At 36.4% G+C, this 13,755-nt stretch overlaps 2 protein-coding genes across 6 annotated transcripts in view; both read right to left on the bottom strand.

Annotated features, from left to right (window-relative positions):
- Window positions 1-859: 859 nt before the first annotated feature.
- LOC130084030 (cytochrome c oxidase subunit 4 isoform 1, mitochondrial) lies at window positions 860-9,789 on the bottom strand. Its single transcript, XM_056249172.1, has 5 exons — window positions 9,680-9,789; window positions 7,622-7,715; window positions 7,231-7,392; window positions 4,076-4,207; window positions 860-1,132 (listed from the first exon to the last, which is right to left on the bottom strand). Exons 2-5 carry the CDS (start codon window positions 7,713-7,715, stop codon window positions 999-1,001), a joined length of 522 nt encoding a protein of 173 aa, XP_056105147.1. The 5' UTR covers window positions 9,680-9,789; the 3' UTR covers window positions 860-998.
- Window positions 9,790-11,082: 1,293 nt separating this feature from the next.
- prkag2a (protein kinase, AMP-activated, gamma 2 non-catalytic subunit a) overlaps window positions 11,083-13,755 on the bottom strand; it is a 67,152-nt gene continuing 64,479 nt past the window's right edge. For all 5 annotated transcript variants that reach the window (XR_008806888.1, XM_056249166.1, XM_056249167.1 and 2 more), the window contains one exon: window positions 11,083-12,429. Coding sequence is in view for 4 of the 5 variants with exons in the window: in XM_056249166.1 (XP_056105141.1) it covers window positions 12,392-12,429 (38 nt within the window). In the remaining variant the exon portion in view is untranslated. The remainder of the gene's footprint in view (window positions 12,430-13,755) is intronic.

Genomic DNA, 13,755 nt, shown 5'->3' on the forward strand with positions numbered 1-13,755 from the left:
ACGCTAGGGCTGTTGTTGAAAGTAGCCTACTGAATACTGTTTGAAGATAGTCGCTCTTCGGGGGCGGCACTTCCTACGTCACACCATTCATTTCTTTTGCCGTAGTACTATGCCTCTCCATGCAGAGTATTTATGGTGTCTGGGTTTGTGTTTGAAGTGCAATTGTTTTCATTCCTTTCAGCTTTGCCAAAGCTTCTTTTCATTAATCCCTCAGGACTCCATACTTCAGGCATGTCTTTAAGTACAAGCTTCTCACATTTTGACAAAAAACATTTTCAATAGGGGAACAAATTTTATCTGGGGAACTCAGTATTTTTGTTAGTTTTTGTTCAGATAGATAGATAGATAGATAGATAGATAGATAGATAGATAGATAGATAGATAGATAGATAGATAGATAGATAGATAGATAGATAGATAGATAGATAGATAGATAGATAGATAGATAGATAGATAGATAGATAGATAGATAGATAATTTTCATTTTTGGGTGAACTAACCCTTTAAATTGCCTAGTGGTTAATGGATCCACTTGTTGAACGCAATTAGCAGTGTGTCTATTGGATAGTTGACATGACATTTCAAGCAGTGACAGCAGTGTGACTTCATCTAAAACTAGATGAACTACATTTAATATGTGTACTTTTATAATGAACTTGTCATACAAGTCATTTTAGGCACTTGAAAAGTGATTGGATTAACTCCTCAGCCAATAACACACTCTCTCACTCCACCTGCCCCAGCCAATCATGTTAAGGCATATTCAATTCTACGGTAGTCAGGTATCAGGTTAAATGTACCAACACACATGCTTTGTTCTCAGTACAAACAGTACAAAGCCAGAATACTGAAGCAGCTCTGAGTTTAATTCAGTGCATTTATTTGGATTCACACAGGTATATATTTTAAGGCTGCCGGTTGCACAGCATTATTGAGTTTGGAACGTCTCATTAATGCAAACCTGATCCATTCTCAGTTATTATTACATCAGAATGCATTCATTTCCACTGTTTCTTTTCATAGTCCCACTTATTAGAGAATCCGTGGACGGGGTTCACTCTCATATCTATCATCCTCTGTGTCTGCTTGTCGACCCACTCTTGAGAGAAAGTGTGCGGAACATCACCATACACTGCCAAACAGACAAAAACATAATCGGTGACATGAAGAAAGAATTTAGAGAAATTCTAGATTAAATACATTGTTTTGTCCAAAATCTGTGAGTATAAAATTAGTTTCTTTGTTCTGTTTAACACAGAAGAAGATATTTTGAAGAATGTCGGCAACCAGACAGTTGACGGCAGCCATTGACTTCCACAGTATTTTTTTTTTTTCTACTATGGAAGTCAATGGCTACCATCAACTGTCTGGTTACCAGTATTCTTCAAAATATCTTCTTTTGTGTTCAACAGAACAAATTGAGGGTGAGTAAATGATGACAAAATTGTCATTTTTGGGGTGAACTATCCCTTTAAGGGACAACAAACTATTCAGAAATCCCCTTAATGTATTAATATATTTCACAGAATAACCAAACAAACATGGAATTTATCAAAAGTTCTTAAAGGCTTAAGATAAACTCTGGTAAATCATTCAATTAAAAAAGCGGGAAAGATGTCGCTGTGGAAGACACAGTTATTGTGCAAAATCCCCTCAGTGGAACTGTAGACCTGTCAGCAGAAAAAAAAAAACAGATAGTCAGCAATTAAGTGTCCTAACAGAGGGCAGCACCTGCCAGCTCAGACTCTTCTGCTGGGGTTTTATCCTCCAGGCAAAGAGCAGGCGACAAAAAAATAAACAAATTAGAGAAAACAATTGTGTCTGCACACCATCCACAAACACGTCTGCTAATATCACAAACCTGGTTCATGTAAAAATGGAGCAAATAAATATGCAAATACACTCGGTCAAAAAAAGGTTGCAGTGGTGGAGCCTATATTATTTCACAACCAAATTGTAAGAATGTTGCATTGAAAATTGGCATACAGTAGAGTTCAAAAGTCCAAAAAATGCATCTATTGTTAATTTTTTATAATTGAATAGTTTTACAAATTAACAGCATAACAAAATAAATTTGAATTAAAAACACATATTTCTATTTTCAGATATTTCTATTTTATATATAAAATATTTATATATTTTTTATAATTTTCTCTGAAATGTCACTTTGGTTTTCATTGTAATTTTTACATTAAACATGCAAATGTTCTGATGTGATTTATCTTTCTTTCATTATTACATCACAAAAAATCATCTGTTTTAACAGGGGTGTGTATATAGGCCAATTTCTTACATTGCTATAATAATAATGCTTTGTTGTACATTTTTCAAAATCGTAAAATTTGTTTGTCTCCAGGTTTAAATGTTGAATCCCAGTATATGTGGACTCTGTGGTATTTGGTTTATAATACGTAATTTTTCCAAGGGCATCTCCCCACCTACCCTCAAGGCAGACGGTATAGTTTCTACCACATGAACACATCAAAAAGATTATGGAAAACAGTTTATTTTTTTAGCCAGGTGGAGTCTGTGCACCTGCCCTGAGGTATGTGAAGGAAATTCTTTTCAGTTTTGGGGCAGTCGCTGCCGGGCAGAGATGCCTGCAAGAACCTGCGGCTCAGGTGGCTCTCCAAAAAAAAAAGGTGGCCCAATTAATCTCCTCTTTAAATCCCGACAAATGCCGAAGTCAACCTCAGACGAGTCTTAATGAGTTCGAAGAACAGCGCCCAAGAGCAGAGTTGTTCAAGTCACAACATGAGCCAGACAATGTGGGAAATACCCAGCGCTCAACCGACAACTGACTTTTGGACTTCTGTATACCTTTCTCACTTTGACTACTTCTACCCCCCCAAGGATCCTCACCAAACTTTTGTTCTCACAGTTTCTCTGTTTTCTTCCCTCCTTGCATTATTTTCCTCTACTGTGTCTCTCCTGAGGTGATGTAGCATTGACTTCCTTCCTCAAAGAACTGGGGCTTCTGAGACCGAGATTGAGGAGACTCGTCTGCTTCCGACAAGAACTCACTCACACACTTATACAAACACACACACACACAATGCACACTCATTCTGTTTTAAACATGTCAACTGCTTTCCATCTGCCTTAGACACACAGCCTTGGAATTCTTCCTATCATTTGTGAAGAAGTTCAGCTGGGTCTAAAGGGATTCCTGAACTGAAGCCGAGGCTCAAACACGTAAATCTTTCCCCTCTCTTCTGCTCCTTTAAACTGCTGACTGCAAAACTCAACCAAGTCCAATTATTTCAGCCGAGGGAATGCAGTGGGAGTGTGTGCTGCAGGTAAAAAGGCAGAGCTGATTCCTCCATCTGACACGTTCAAATCTGAGATCTATCTAATGGTTACATTAGAGGAAAGGGATAAAAATGAAAAGGCAAAAAGAACTAAATCCAAGTGGAAATCACTGACAGGGAATGCTAAGCGAGGGTTTGAGGCTTAATTTAGCAGAAGCCAATATGTTATGTTGACTTTGGATTCAATGACTGTCTCTGACTCTGATTGGATAAATAAATAAATCATCAACACAATTAAATCCACCCGGATCTCACATCAAAGCAAAAGCGTATCAGTAATGATGAAATGCCTGAAATTCAAGCATTTAAAGCTTTCCCGCCATATTCTGGCAATCAAAAACCATTAAAGTCTGCATAAAACAGAAGTTGCGATAGTCTTTTCTTCTCTGTTGTGATGTATATTAAGTGAAACGGCTTTTCAAACAAGAAAAAATGTAGGGCGGGACTTGATTTTGTCAATTGGGAATTTATTGGTTGTTGGTTCGTTTTGTCGTTTGCTAATGCTGTGACCTCATGTGATTGACAGGTTGTCCCGCCCTCACACCAGTAAACACGTCATCAGAGAATAGATGTTGTTGCAAGAGGGAAGGAAAGTTATTTTGATTAAAGATTATGAGGGCACATAGACTTTAAAAAGAAGTGCATGGATAAATACTGCAATATTCCACAAAAAAAAGAATTGTCAATTTTGATTTCATGGTGACTTTAAGCATCATTTAGACTAGAGGATGTATATGTATAAATATATTCCTATTTAAACCCACCATAGACACGCTGCCACCAGACCAGCAGCCCTGTGAAGCCAATGAAGAAGAAGATGCCCCCGAGGACAGTCATCCACTCTTTGGAGCCTTTCTTCATCTCTGGAAACGACAGCTCGTGTGTGAGTCTGTATACTGCAAAGAAAGAGACATGACACACAGACTGAATCTTAATAGTTGTATTTAGTAGTTTGCCCTGCTTGCATGCACACTTGGAGGGCAAGGTTTGCCACTATTCAACTCAAACAGCTGGACAACGCTGCCATCTGGTGGTAAAGAACTTTATATACCTGAGGCTAAATGACTGTCATTAGCATATCCGGCATTAGCATTGTAATTCCCAAGACCCATGACCCATTTACTATATTAATAATTTAGCCTTGAGGGATCTTACACAGGTAAAAATAATCTATTATACATCACACAGGGATATTAAACTGCAAATAAATATTAAATGAATTAGATAATTTCTTATATAGATTTAATATGAAAATAATTAAATATACAAAATGTACACAAATCTAATATAAAAAAATGTGAAATATAAAAAAATATTAAGAATATTTTAAAAAGAATCACTATATGTATGCCAGACAGGCTGATATGGGGTGGCTTGTTGCTCCATCTGAAATTCCTTCTGAATACTTGTAACATTAAACGCAAGTAATGTGTGTGTGTGTGTGTGTGTGTGTGTGTGTGTGTGTGTGTGTGTGTGTGTGTGTGTGTGTGTGTGTGTGTGTGTGTGTGTGTGTGTGTGTGTGTGTGTGTGTGTGTGTGTGTGTGTGTGTGTGTGTGTGTGTGTGTGTGTGTGTGTGTGTGTGTGTGTGTGTGTGTGTGTGAAAGTAATACAAAAGGTAATAGAAGAGAATATAATATATAATAAAATAGGATATAATACTTTTAAAATAGATAATATCAAATTTATTTTATAAATTACTAATATCCTCTATTGTTCAAAAGTTTGGTGTCTGTAAGATTTTTTAAATGTTTTTTAAAAATATGCAGTAATATTGTAATATAATTTTAAAATGTAATTTACTCCTGTGATGGCTCCAGGATTTTCAGCATCATTACTCCAGTCTTCAGTGTCACATGATCCTTCAGAAATCATATGCTGGTTTGATGTTTAAAATACCATTCGTATTTTATAATAATAATAATATAAGTGAATATAAGTATACGTATAGTCTCTATTGTTGAAAACAGTTGTGGTGCTTAATATTTTTTGAAAACTGCCATTCTTGGATTAATTTTCTGATGAGCACTTATTTGAAAAAGTTTTTTATAACAATGTGAAATACGTTTTTTTAATGATTTAACGTGTCTTTGGGGAAAAAAAATATTTCTTTAAAAAAAAAAAAAACATTGACCCCAAACATTTGAATGGTTCTGTATATCCTATTTTCCTTACAGTACCTACTTCAACTTACAGTAAAAATGCTGAAGACGACATATGAGCATGTTTATACAGCTACTGTAAAGACAAATTTGGTCTTTCAGGTGAGTAACAGTTTCCTCCACACCCAAGTTCAAAGTCTAGCCTCCACTTGATAAGGTTGTTGGTAGATTAAAAAACAGTGGCGCCTCCAGAAATTTTTCATAGGGGTGGCCAGATGGGGCCACTTAAAATCTTGGGGTGGCACACCAAAACTATAAACCATAATTTCAGAATTTTATTCTACTGTTGTAGTAAACCGGCCTGTAGAAAACTATCAGAAAGACTTAAGGAAACTCCTACTGATATACTTTGGTTTATTGTGTTATATGCAATGTTAGCTTACTAATGATATTAGTAGGGCCCTACTAATATATATTATATTATATATAATGATATATATTATATGTATATGATATATATATATATATATATATATAAGGGCCCTTGCCTTTTTAAGTTATTATTTTGCAGTGTAAGATTACAGTTAACACCTTTAAATATTGCATAAATGTACTATGATTTTTTTAAATAAACTTAATGAGTGTATAAATCAACAGCAAAAAGTAATTCTTGAAAAAATCTGCACAGTAATTTTTATAAAATCTAAATATGTTAATAAAAACAAATTACTATTAGTCCTCTTATAAAATTCAATCAGGCAATCATACATTTCACAATTTTATATTTATATATTAATGTCAAGAATTCAGAAGTGCATATATAGCCTACACTACAAAGAAATAATATACAATTAAATTATGCTTATTTCAAATGTATTGAGCAGGCTAGGTATAACAAAATATATTGGCTTTTAATAATATTTCAGTGCGCAAACCGATGATAACATGAAAAACAGAGCGCACACAGCGTGTATGCGCATCGCGGGTGCAGAATGATGTGCTCAAAGCAACATGGTGACTCTATGTGTGCTGCGCTGCATAAGTGCGTATTTAAAAGTTCACGTCACAAAGCGAAGAAATGTCGAGCGCACAAATCCTAGTGCGATTTGTTCCTTTGTTTCAGTTTTATATTCCAGTTATTGTGCGTTTGATGCCGATTCATAGTCCTTGTGATGTGTGTGTGATGATCTAGCAAGCACACGGTAGTGATCGTTTAAAAACAACAAACTCCAACAAAATAAAGTAATTTTATGCAAATCTACAGCCTTTTATCTACAGATCATGCATTATAATGTGAATATATAATTTGGAGAGAGTTTTACCGTGCATCCAAGAGGCGCGCGCGCTGTTTGAATATGAATGGAGAAGGATTGACAGCCGCAGAGGTATGGAAAACGAGTTTCCGTATACTTTAATGATGTAAATAGACTTCTGTCCCTCACATTAAGCTATGGAATGACTTCAGATGACTTTGTCACCCAAACTGACGTAAAAAAAGCGAGAGGCGCCAAAAAGCGCGCTGTTTGCATCCCTGCTTGTGAAAACGTGGCAAAGACGCATCAAAAAGCTGCTGTAACAGTAGCTATACTGTAACCATTTGGCACTTAAAAAGCACGTCACGACACATAATGCCCCGTCTTCTTTTACTAAAGAATATTTTTGACTTATTTATGAAATGCATAACTGATGCTACTAAAATTTATTCTGGCCGTTGGGGTGGCCAGGAGTCGGCCAGGGGTGGCCATGGCCACCCCTGGCCACCCCCTGTCGGCGCCATTGTTAAAAAAAGCAAAAAGTTAGCCTTAGCCCTGCAGATTTACTGGCTATTTTCTCCTCCTTGGTGAGCTGGGTCCACGGTCCCTTCTCTCTTTCTTTGAGTTTCTTCTGTTCAGCATTCAGATTTCTGACAAATGGAACATCTGGCAATGGAGTGTCCAGACGGTTGTTGTACTGAGGAGCGGAGCAATCGAGCACATCAACATCTGAGGACAAATACACAAGAACAAGAACAGTCAGAGATGGATGGATGGATGGATGGATGGATAGATAGATAGATAGATAGATAGATAGATAGATAGATAGATAGATAGATAGATAGATAGATAGATAGATGGATAGATGGATAGATAGATAGATAGATGGATAGATAGATAGATAGATAGATAGATAGATAGATAGATAGATAGATAGATAGATAGATAGATAGATCACCGTGAGTATGTGCAGCCCAGGCTCCAGATGAAGTTGACACCCTCCTCCAGAGTCCAGACTGCAGTCCCCGCACCAGTGCACGAGAAGCCAGCATCTAAAAACAATGGCTACATGAATTGGCCGGACTCATGGACAACTCATAAAGCTTTCAGGAAAGTCACACAGGGATCAGCTTGACAATGGTTGAGTCTCAAAACCTACTGTATAGGAGCTGACTTTCTGCTCTTTTACCACAGTTTCCACCAAGTCCAAAAGTATTGATGAAACACACTGATCATATCAGATATGATCACAATTCATTTTGTACTAATTTAGAATGAACTTAATGCTGATAGTAACTGAATGTATATAATTAAAAAATATATATTATTACAATTGATAATAATTATTTTCTATTTTAATATATTTTAAAATGTAATCTATTCATGTGATGGGAAAGCTGAATTTTCGGCATCTTTACACTTATAGTCTTTAGTGTCACATGATCCTTTAGAAATCAGCCCGTTCTCATCCCAAGGCGTCATATACTGACGCTTTTGCCAAAGCGTCTACGTCCAACGCACATGGCACCCTTTAGCGTCAATATGAGACGCAGATATATGGCGCCTCCTAGTGGTCTAACCCTAACACTGGGATGTAGACGCTTTGGCAAAAGCGTCAGTATATGACGCCTTGGGATGAGAATGCGTTGGCTTATTTGGTACTTAAGTAACGTTTCTTATTATTATCACAGTTGAAAATACTTTTGTGGAAATCATGATAGGCTACATTTTTGTGTGTGTGTGTGTGTGTGTGTGTGTGTGTGTGTGTGTGTGTGTGTGTGTGTGTGTGTGTGTGTGTGTGTGTGTGTGTGTGTGTGTGTGTGTGTGTAGCTATAGAAATTTCAAAAGAACAGCATTTATGTGAGATAGAAATCAAAGTCTTTATTGCTTCTAATAAAAAGTGACTATAATAAATAATGTTTGTTTGTTAAAAGTTTGGAGAAACAAACAAACAAACAAAACAGATGAATTACATTCTATCTTACTAACCCAAAACCTTTGAAACGTAATGAAAGTGTCAATATTTCCTTGACTTTTTAAGATTTTAGATTTTATTCATTTCCATGATATGCCAAAATCTCACTTTTAAAAGTCAAAATTTTCAGGATTTTCCATGACAACCCTGTTCACAGAATTCATTGGAGTTGGATGCCTAAAGAGAGCGTTCTAAATGACCATATGAGACTGACTGCTCAACCTTCACTCGTGATGGCCAGCCAGATATGCAGTCAAGGCAGAGAGTTCACTGGAGACACAGCCAATGATCTTGAATGGAGCGTTTGCGAGAGCGCGTCTGCAAGGTTAATAAATGCAAATGTGAATGTGAAATGCCGTTGCTCATGACACGTAAAAGCGAAATGCTTATGATTGTAAATGATCACATTTCATATCAATGCACCTGGCACATATGCTTGTTTTAAATATAAACGAGCAGGTATCCAGCTCGAGCTCGATTTGGACTATGTGCTGTCTGTCACGTAGTGTGGAATATTCTGCGGCCGCTAAAATTACAGGGGCGTGACATCAAAATCGAGCAAAGTGAAACAATACAAATCTAAATATAAAATCATCACGCGCGCATTCTTTCAATATCTGCAAACGACAAATATGGTTGGAGTGATCTACTGCTCATGCAAACATTCTGAGATAGGTATTTATATAATAATTGTATTAAATACGATGACATTAATTATTCGTCCACACACAACGGGTTATTTCAAGTTCAAAACTTTGTAAATAGACCTAGGCTATTTTAGGAAGATTACACATTGTCCAAAAGCGAGGATTATCATTTAGCAGTAGCCTATCATTTTAAATTAAATAGGCTGTAGCCTATATGTAAACATTGCTTAGTTCCAGTTAAGGAAATAATTTGCATGTTTTACTTTTTAACTCTAAATCTAATTGTGTTAATCTCACATGCACATCTGGAACAAAGCGTTTGCAGCATCAGTGAGGCTATTTATATTTTAGGCTACTCTATTTAGTGCTAAAAACTAAATGCATATGAATTTACCTTGAGAAATGAAGGTCTGAGCTTGTCGACAAGAAGTTGCCTATACGTGCTCTGTCTTTATGGTTTCATGGATCAGTTAGAAACGGGTGGATTGTGAGTCAGGTGCTATCAGCCAAATGAACCAATGAGCGCGAGTCAGGAACAGGCTCGCCAGAGGCGCATAGAGAGCGCGCGCACCAAGACATTTCTACAGGTTGTTTCTGACTGACACGAATTATTTTGTAGTTTTTTTTTTTTTTTTTTTTTTTAGAGACTTGCGTTTCATCTAGGACTAGGATTCCCTTCAAGGAAGGCACATCATTTTGTCCAGCATAGTCTCGAGATATGCTTTTGACTTCTATGTTGCGTTACTAACAGGGAAAGAAATATAGTGATTTAACCGGAGCTATAAAGCAGACAGTATCTTGGAAACGTGAATTATAAGCCAAATGGTCGAAATGGTCAAAACTTATCTGAAAAATCGGTTGTAGTCTGCATGCCCCATACATAGGCATATAGTTTTTTTTTTTTTTTTTTTTTTTGCAAATTAAAGGCTTTTTAAAAATGTCCACATTCGGTTCATGGTCTCATTTATTTGCATTTAATGTAACAGAATTTCACCTTACCTTTTAAATAACCTAATAATAACACTATATTTTTGCTCAGTTTGCCATCGTCTATAAAACTTATGGGTTTTTTTTTCTTCCTCGAGTGTAATTGAGCTCCATACTATATGAGCCATGGTGTAGCCTATCAAATATGATACAAAACCTAAAATACATTTGCAAACTTTTTTTTAGATTAAAAAAATATTTTGTCTAAAAGTTTAATTAATTGTTCCATTTAAAAAGAAAAAAAATAATACTGAAACGTCATCCAGGAGCCAGGTACTGTCAAGACAAATGTTACGTTGGCAACTTCACTTTTGAGTTCCTACTGCAGCAAGTAGGCCTATTTCCTTATGTCGGGTTTTAGGCGCGACTAGCAGGTCATGTGATCTGCCACGCCTACAATTGGCAGCGACTGTTGAATCCTGGAAATATTTCCAGATATCACCCGCGACTGCTGCTTTTCAGTTAAAAAATATTCTAATTTTAACTTTTAATTATTCGAATTGTAATACTTTATTAACATTTTATGTATATTTATAAGCAAATAGTACTTTGTGACAATCTCACAAACATTTTAGCTTACTGCCATTAGGTCGGCAAAATATGTCAGGTTCATGATGAAAGATATGATTGAACAGATATATGGGAAAACTAAAATTAATACGCAAATTCTTAAACAAATGCTTAAATTTTTTCCCAGTAGGCTATGTAGTAAACACCAAAACACACAGGCTACATGAGCAGCATCTCCCTCTTATTTTTTATTTTTACTAATTTTTATGAATCATCTTAATACAAGAAAAGTTTCAAAGACATTGTTTTTCGTTTTTATTATTTAACTGTAAAATAAAAATGATTCTAAAGTATGATTATTTATTAGCATTCTCATGCTAGTGATGTGCATTTATCTCTGGACATCATGACAACAGCACTAACATATATCTGCAAAACAAATAACGAGAACTTAAAATGATAATGTGAAGTATTACAAACAACACTGAATACACAGAAAAATATACCTTTCTCTGGCACTTGTAGATTCTTCAGACAGAAGCTCTGTACAGTACAATTGATACAAACAAGAATCAGTCGCCTCATGGACAGAAAAAAAAAAAGTGGGGTTTTAAGGTTGAATCACTTTTCAACATCAAGTTTTACTGCATAGGGGCTTAATAGTTCTTTCCATCTCACACTTAGATATCACTTTCAAAAATACAAAAGTGTTAAATATAAATAAATAAACATTTTAATTATCATTTACAGCATCATTTCAAAAACATCAAGAAAAAAAATGAACACCCAAAGTGAGGAAATGTGGAGCTCTTCAGTAAATACATTTGGTGACACACTAAAACGGCAAAAAGGGGCTTTTGGTTTTTGTAACAACTGTGACATTCGCTTTGATACATTTAAACATTCAATTAATCTTGTTCTGTTGGCAACCAGTAGTGGGCGATAACTGCTGGACAGAAGGCACCATAGACAGATAGAGAGGAAACCATTTCTGTCTGCATTTACAAAGGGATTGTGGTGGAGAAAGGGAGCTGGAGACTCAACGAAATAAACAACAGTTCCTAAATTCAGGAGGTGTAGTCAAAAGTAGAAATATGCGAGCTGGGCTCATACGGCACAAGCTGAAAATCGTATATACACAATGAGCAAACAGTCCTAACATGCATTGAATACTGAGATTATTATTACTGAATGCCCTCCAAACGCACAGACACCCCCCTCCCAAAAGAGGCGATAATGGTACAGTCCATAGTCTGTGCGCAGACCACTGTTCAGAAACCAGATGGCGTAGTTTTAGGTCTAGCTAAAAGTAGTTATCATAGTGAACGTGCAGAAGCTTAGTGTGATATAATAGGCAGAGTTCACAGTATCCTTCTGAATAAGAGATGATCCACCTTAATCGCCTCATGCGGCCACTACGTTCATCCATATATTAAATGATAGACCAATTAACCAGACTGTGTACCCTTGAACCCCTTCTTTTGCCTTCTGACAGCATACATCTAGGTCAAGTTTCTTGGTTTCTCTCTTTCATTCAGAGATGTGGCTCAAACTTATTGTCTCCAGTCTCTGCCAGCAACGTCACATTGCCCAGCAATCTCAGCACGCATCACTCCGTCTCTGCTTTGCTGTCCTTCCTGGTCATACCTGCAACGGTAAAAGAGCAGACATGTAAACGAGAGGTCTCTTTTTAATTGCAGTACTGCCTATAACCACTAGTTGGCAGCTCATGAACATGCATCTTCAACCAGAGCTGCTCTGAGATCGGCCCTCCTTGACTCTGCAGCAGGGTCAGAACTTTTCCATTAAAGGGTTAGTTCGCCCAAAAATGAAAATTCTGTCATTAATTACTCACTCACATGACGTTCCAAACCCATAGGAATTTCATTCATCTTCAAAACCCAAATGAAGATATTTTAGATGGGTTTTCTATCCCTCGACTGAAAGACTATTGACCCAAAAACATGAATAGAAAAAGAGTTTAATCCAAGTCTTCTAAAGAGACTTTATATGATTAACTGATTTAATGTAGGCTTTTATTCACAAAATGCACTCAAATATAGTAAATGGAAGCTCAACCGTACTTGCTTTACATTCGAGAACAAACCTTGTTGGTTATTGCGGAAGCTCAAACATGCTGGGGTGACATGAGAATGAACCTCATTGGTTCTCGTGCATCAAGCAAGTACATGAGCTTCTGTTTACCAAATTTGAGTGCTGTATGTCTTTTACTACAGTCGTAATAAATTTAGTTTAATTGTAATGGGGCATTTTTTGCCCCCTTATCTTGAATTTGGGGGGCATTATTGTTAATTTGGTGTCATTTTTGCCTCAAGCTTCCGTTCATTTCTGTAAAGCAGGGCAGAATATATTTTGATCCATGCATACTTTTTGCAATATTAGCAGCATCACATCTGGTACTTAGGATTCATAACACTCTTCACAGCAGCAATTAATATTCAGTGTGATAAATTCACAGAGAACAAGACACCCAGCACACAGCGACCTCTCAGAAGCAAATTCAGAAAGTTTGAGTTTTCTGACAAAATAGAGAGAAGTGTATTATAACCCACCATCTGATTTGGATTTAGATATCTGTCATACCAAGATGTGCAACATATTCCATCAGTTATACAGTTCTGCTCATCTGTCTTTTTTAGTCATAAGTGTACACACCCCTTGCAGAATATAAAATTGTTACATTTAAACACTGATCAGCGAACGTACATACAGCACTCGAATGTAGTAAACTTGGATTAAACTGCTCGATTTCTATGGATTTCTTTTACAATGTCTCTATGAACATTTTGAAGCATCAGAGTTTTAAGTGAATAGACGTTCAATGGAGGGACAGAAACCTCTCTCTTAAAATCTCTCATTAAAAAAACAATCTTCATTTGTGTTCCAATAATTAAATGAAAGACTAATGGTTTGGAACAACATGAGGGCGAGTAAATGATGACAGAAGTTTAA

Source organism: Rhinichthys klamathensis, unplaced genomic scaffold, assembly GCF_029890125.1.
Source record: "Rhinichthys klamathensis goyatoka isolate OS25496 unplaced genomic scaffold, OSU_Roscu_1.1 h1tg000059l_1, whole genome shotgun sequence".
Classification (NCBI taxonomy): domain Eukaryota; kingdom Metazoa; phylum Chordata; class Actinopteri; order Cypriniformes; family Leuciscidae; genus Rhinichthys; species Rhinichthys klamathensis.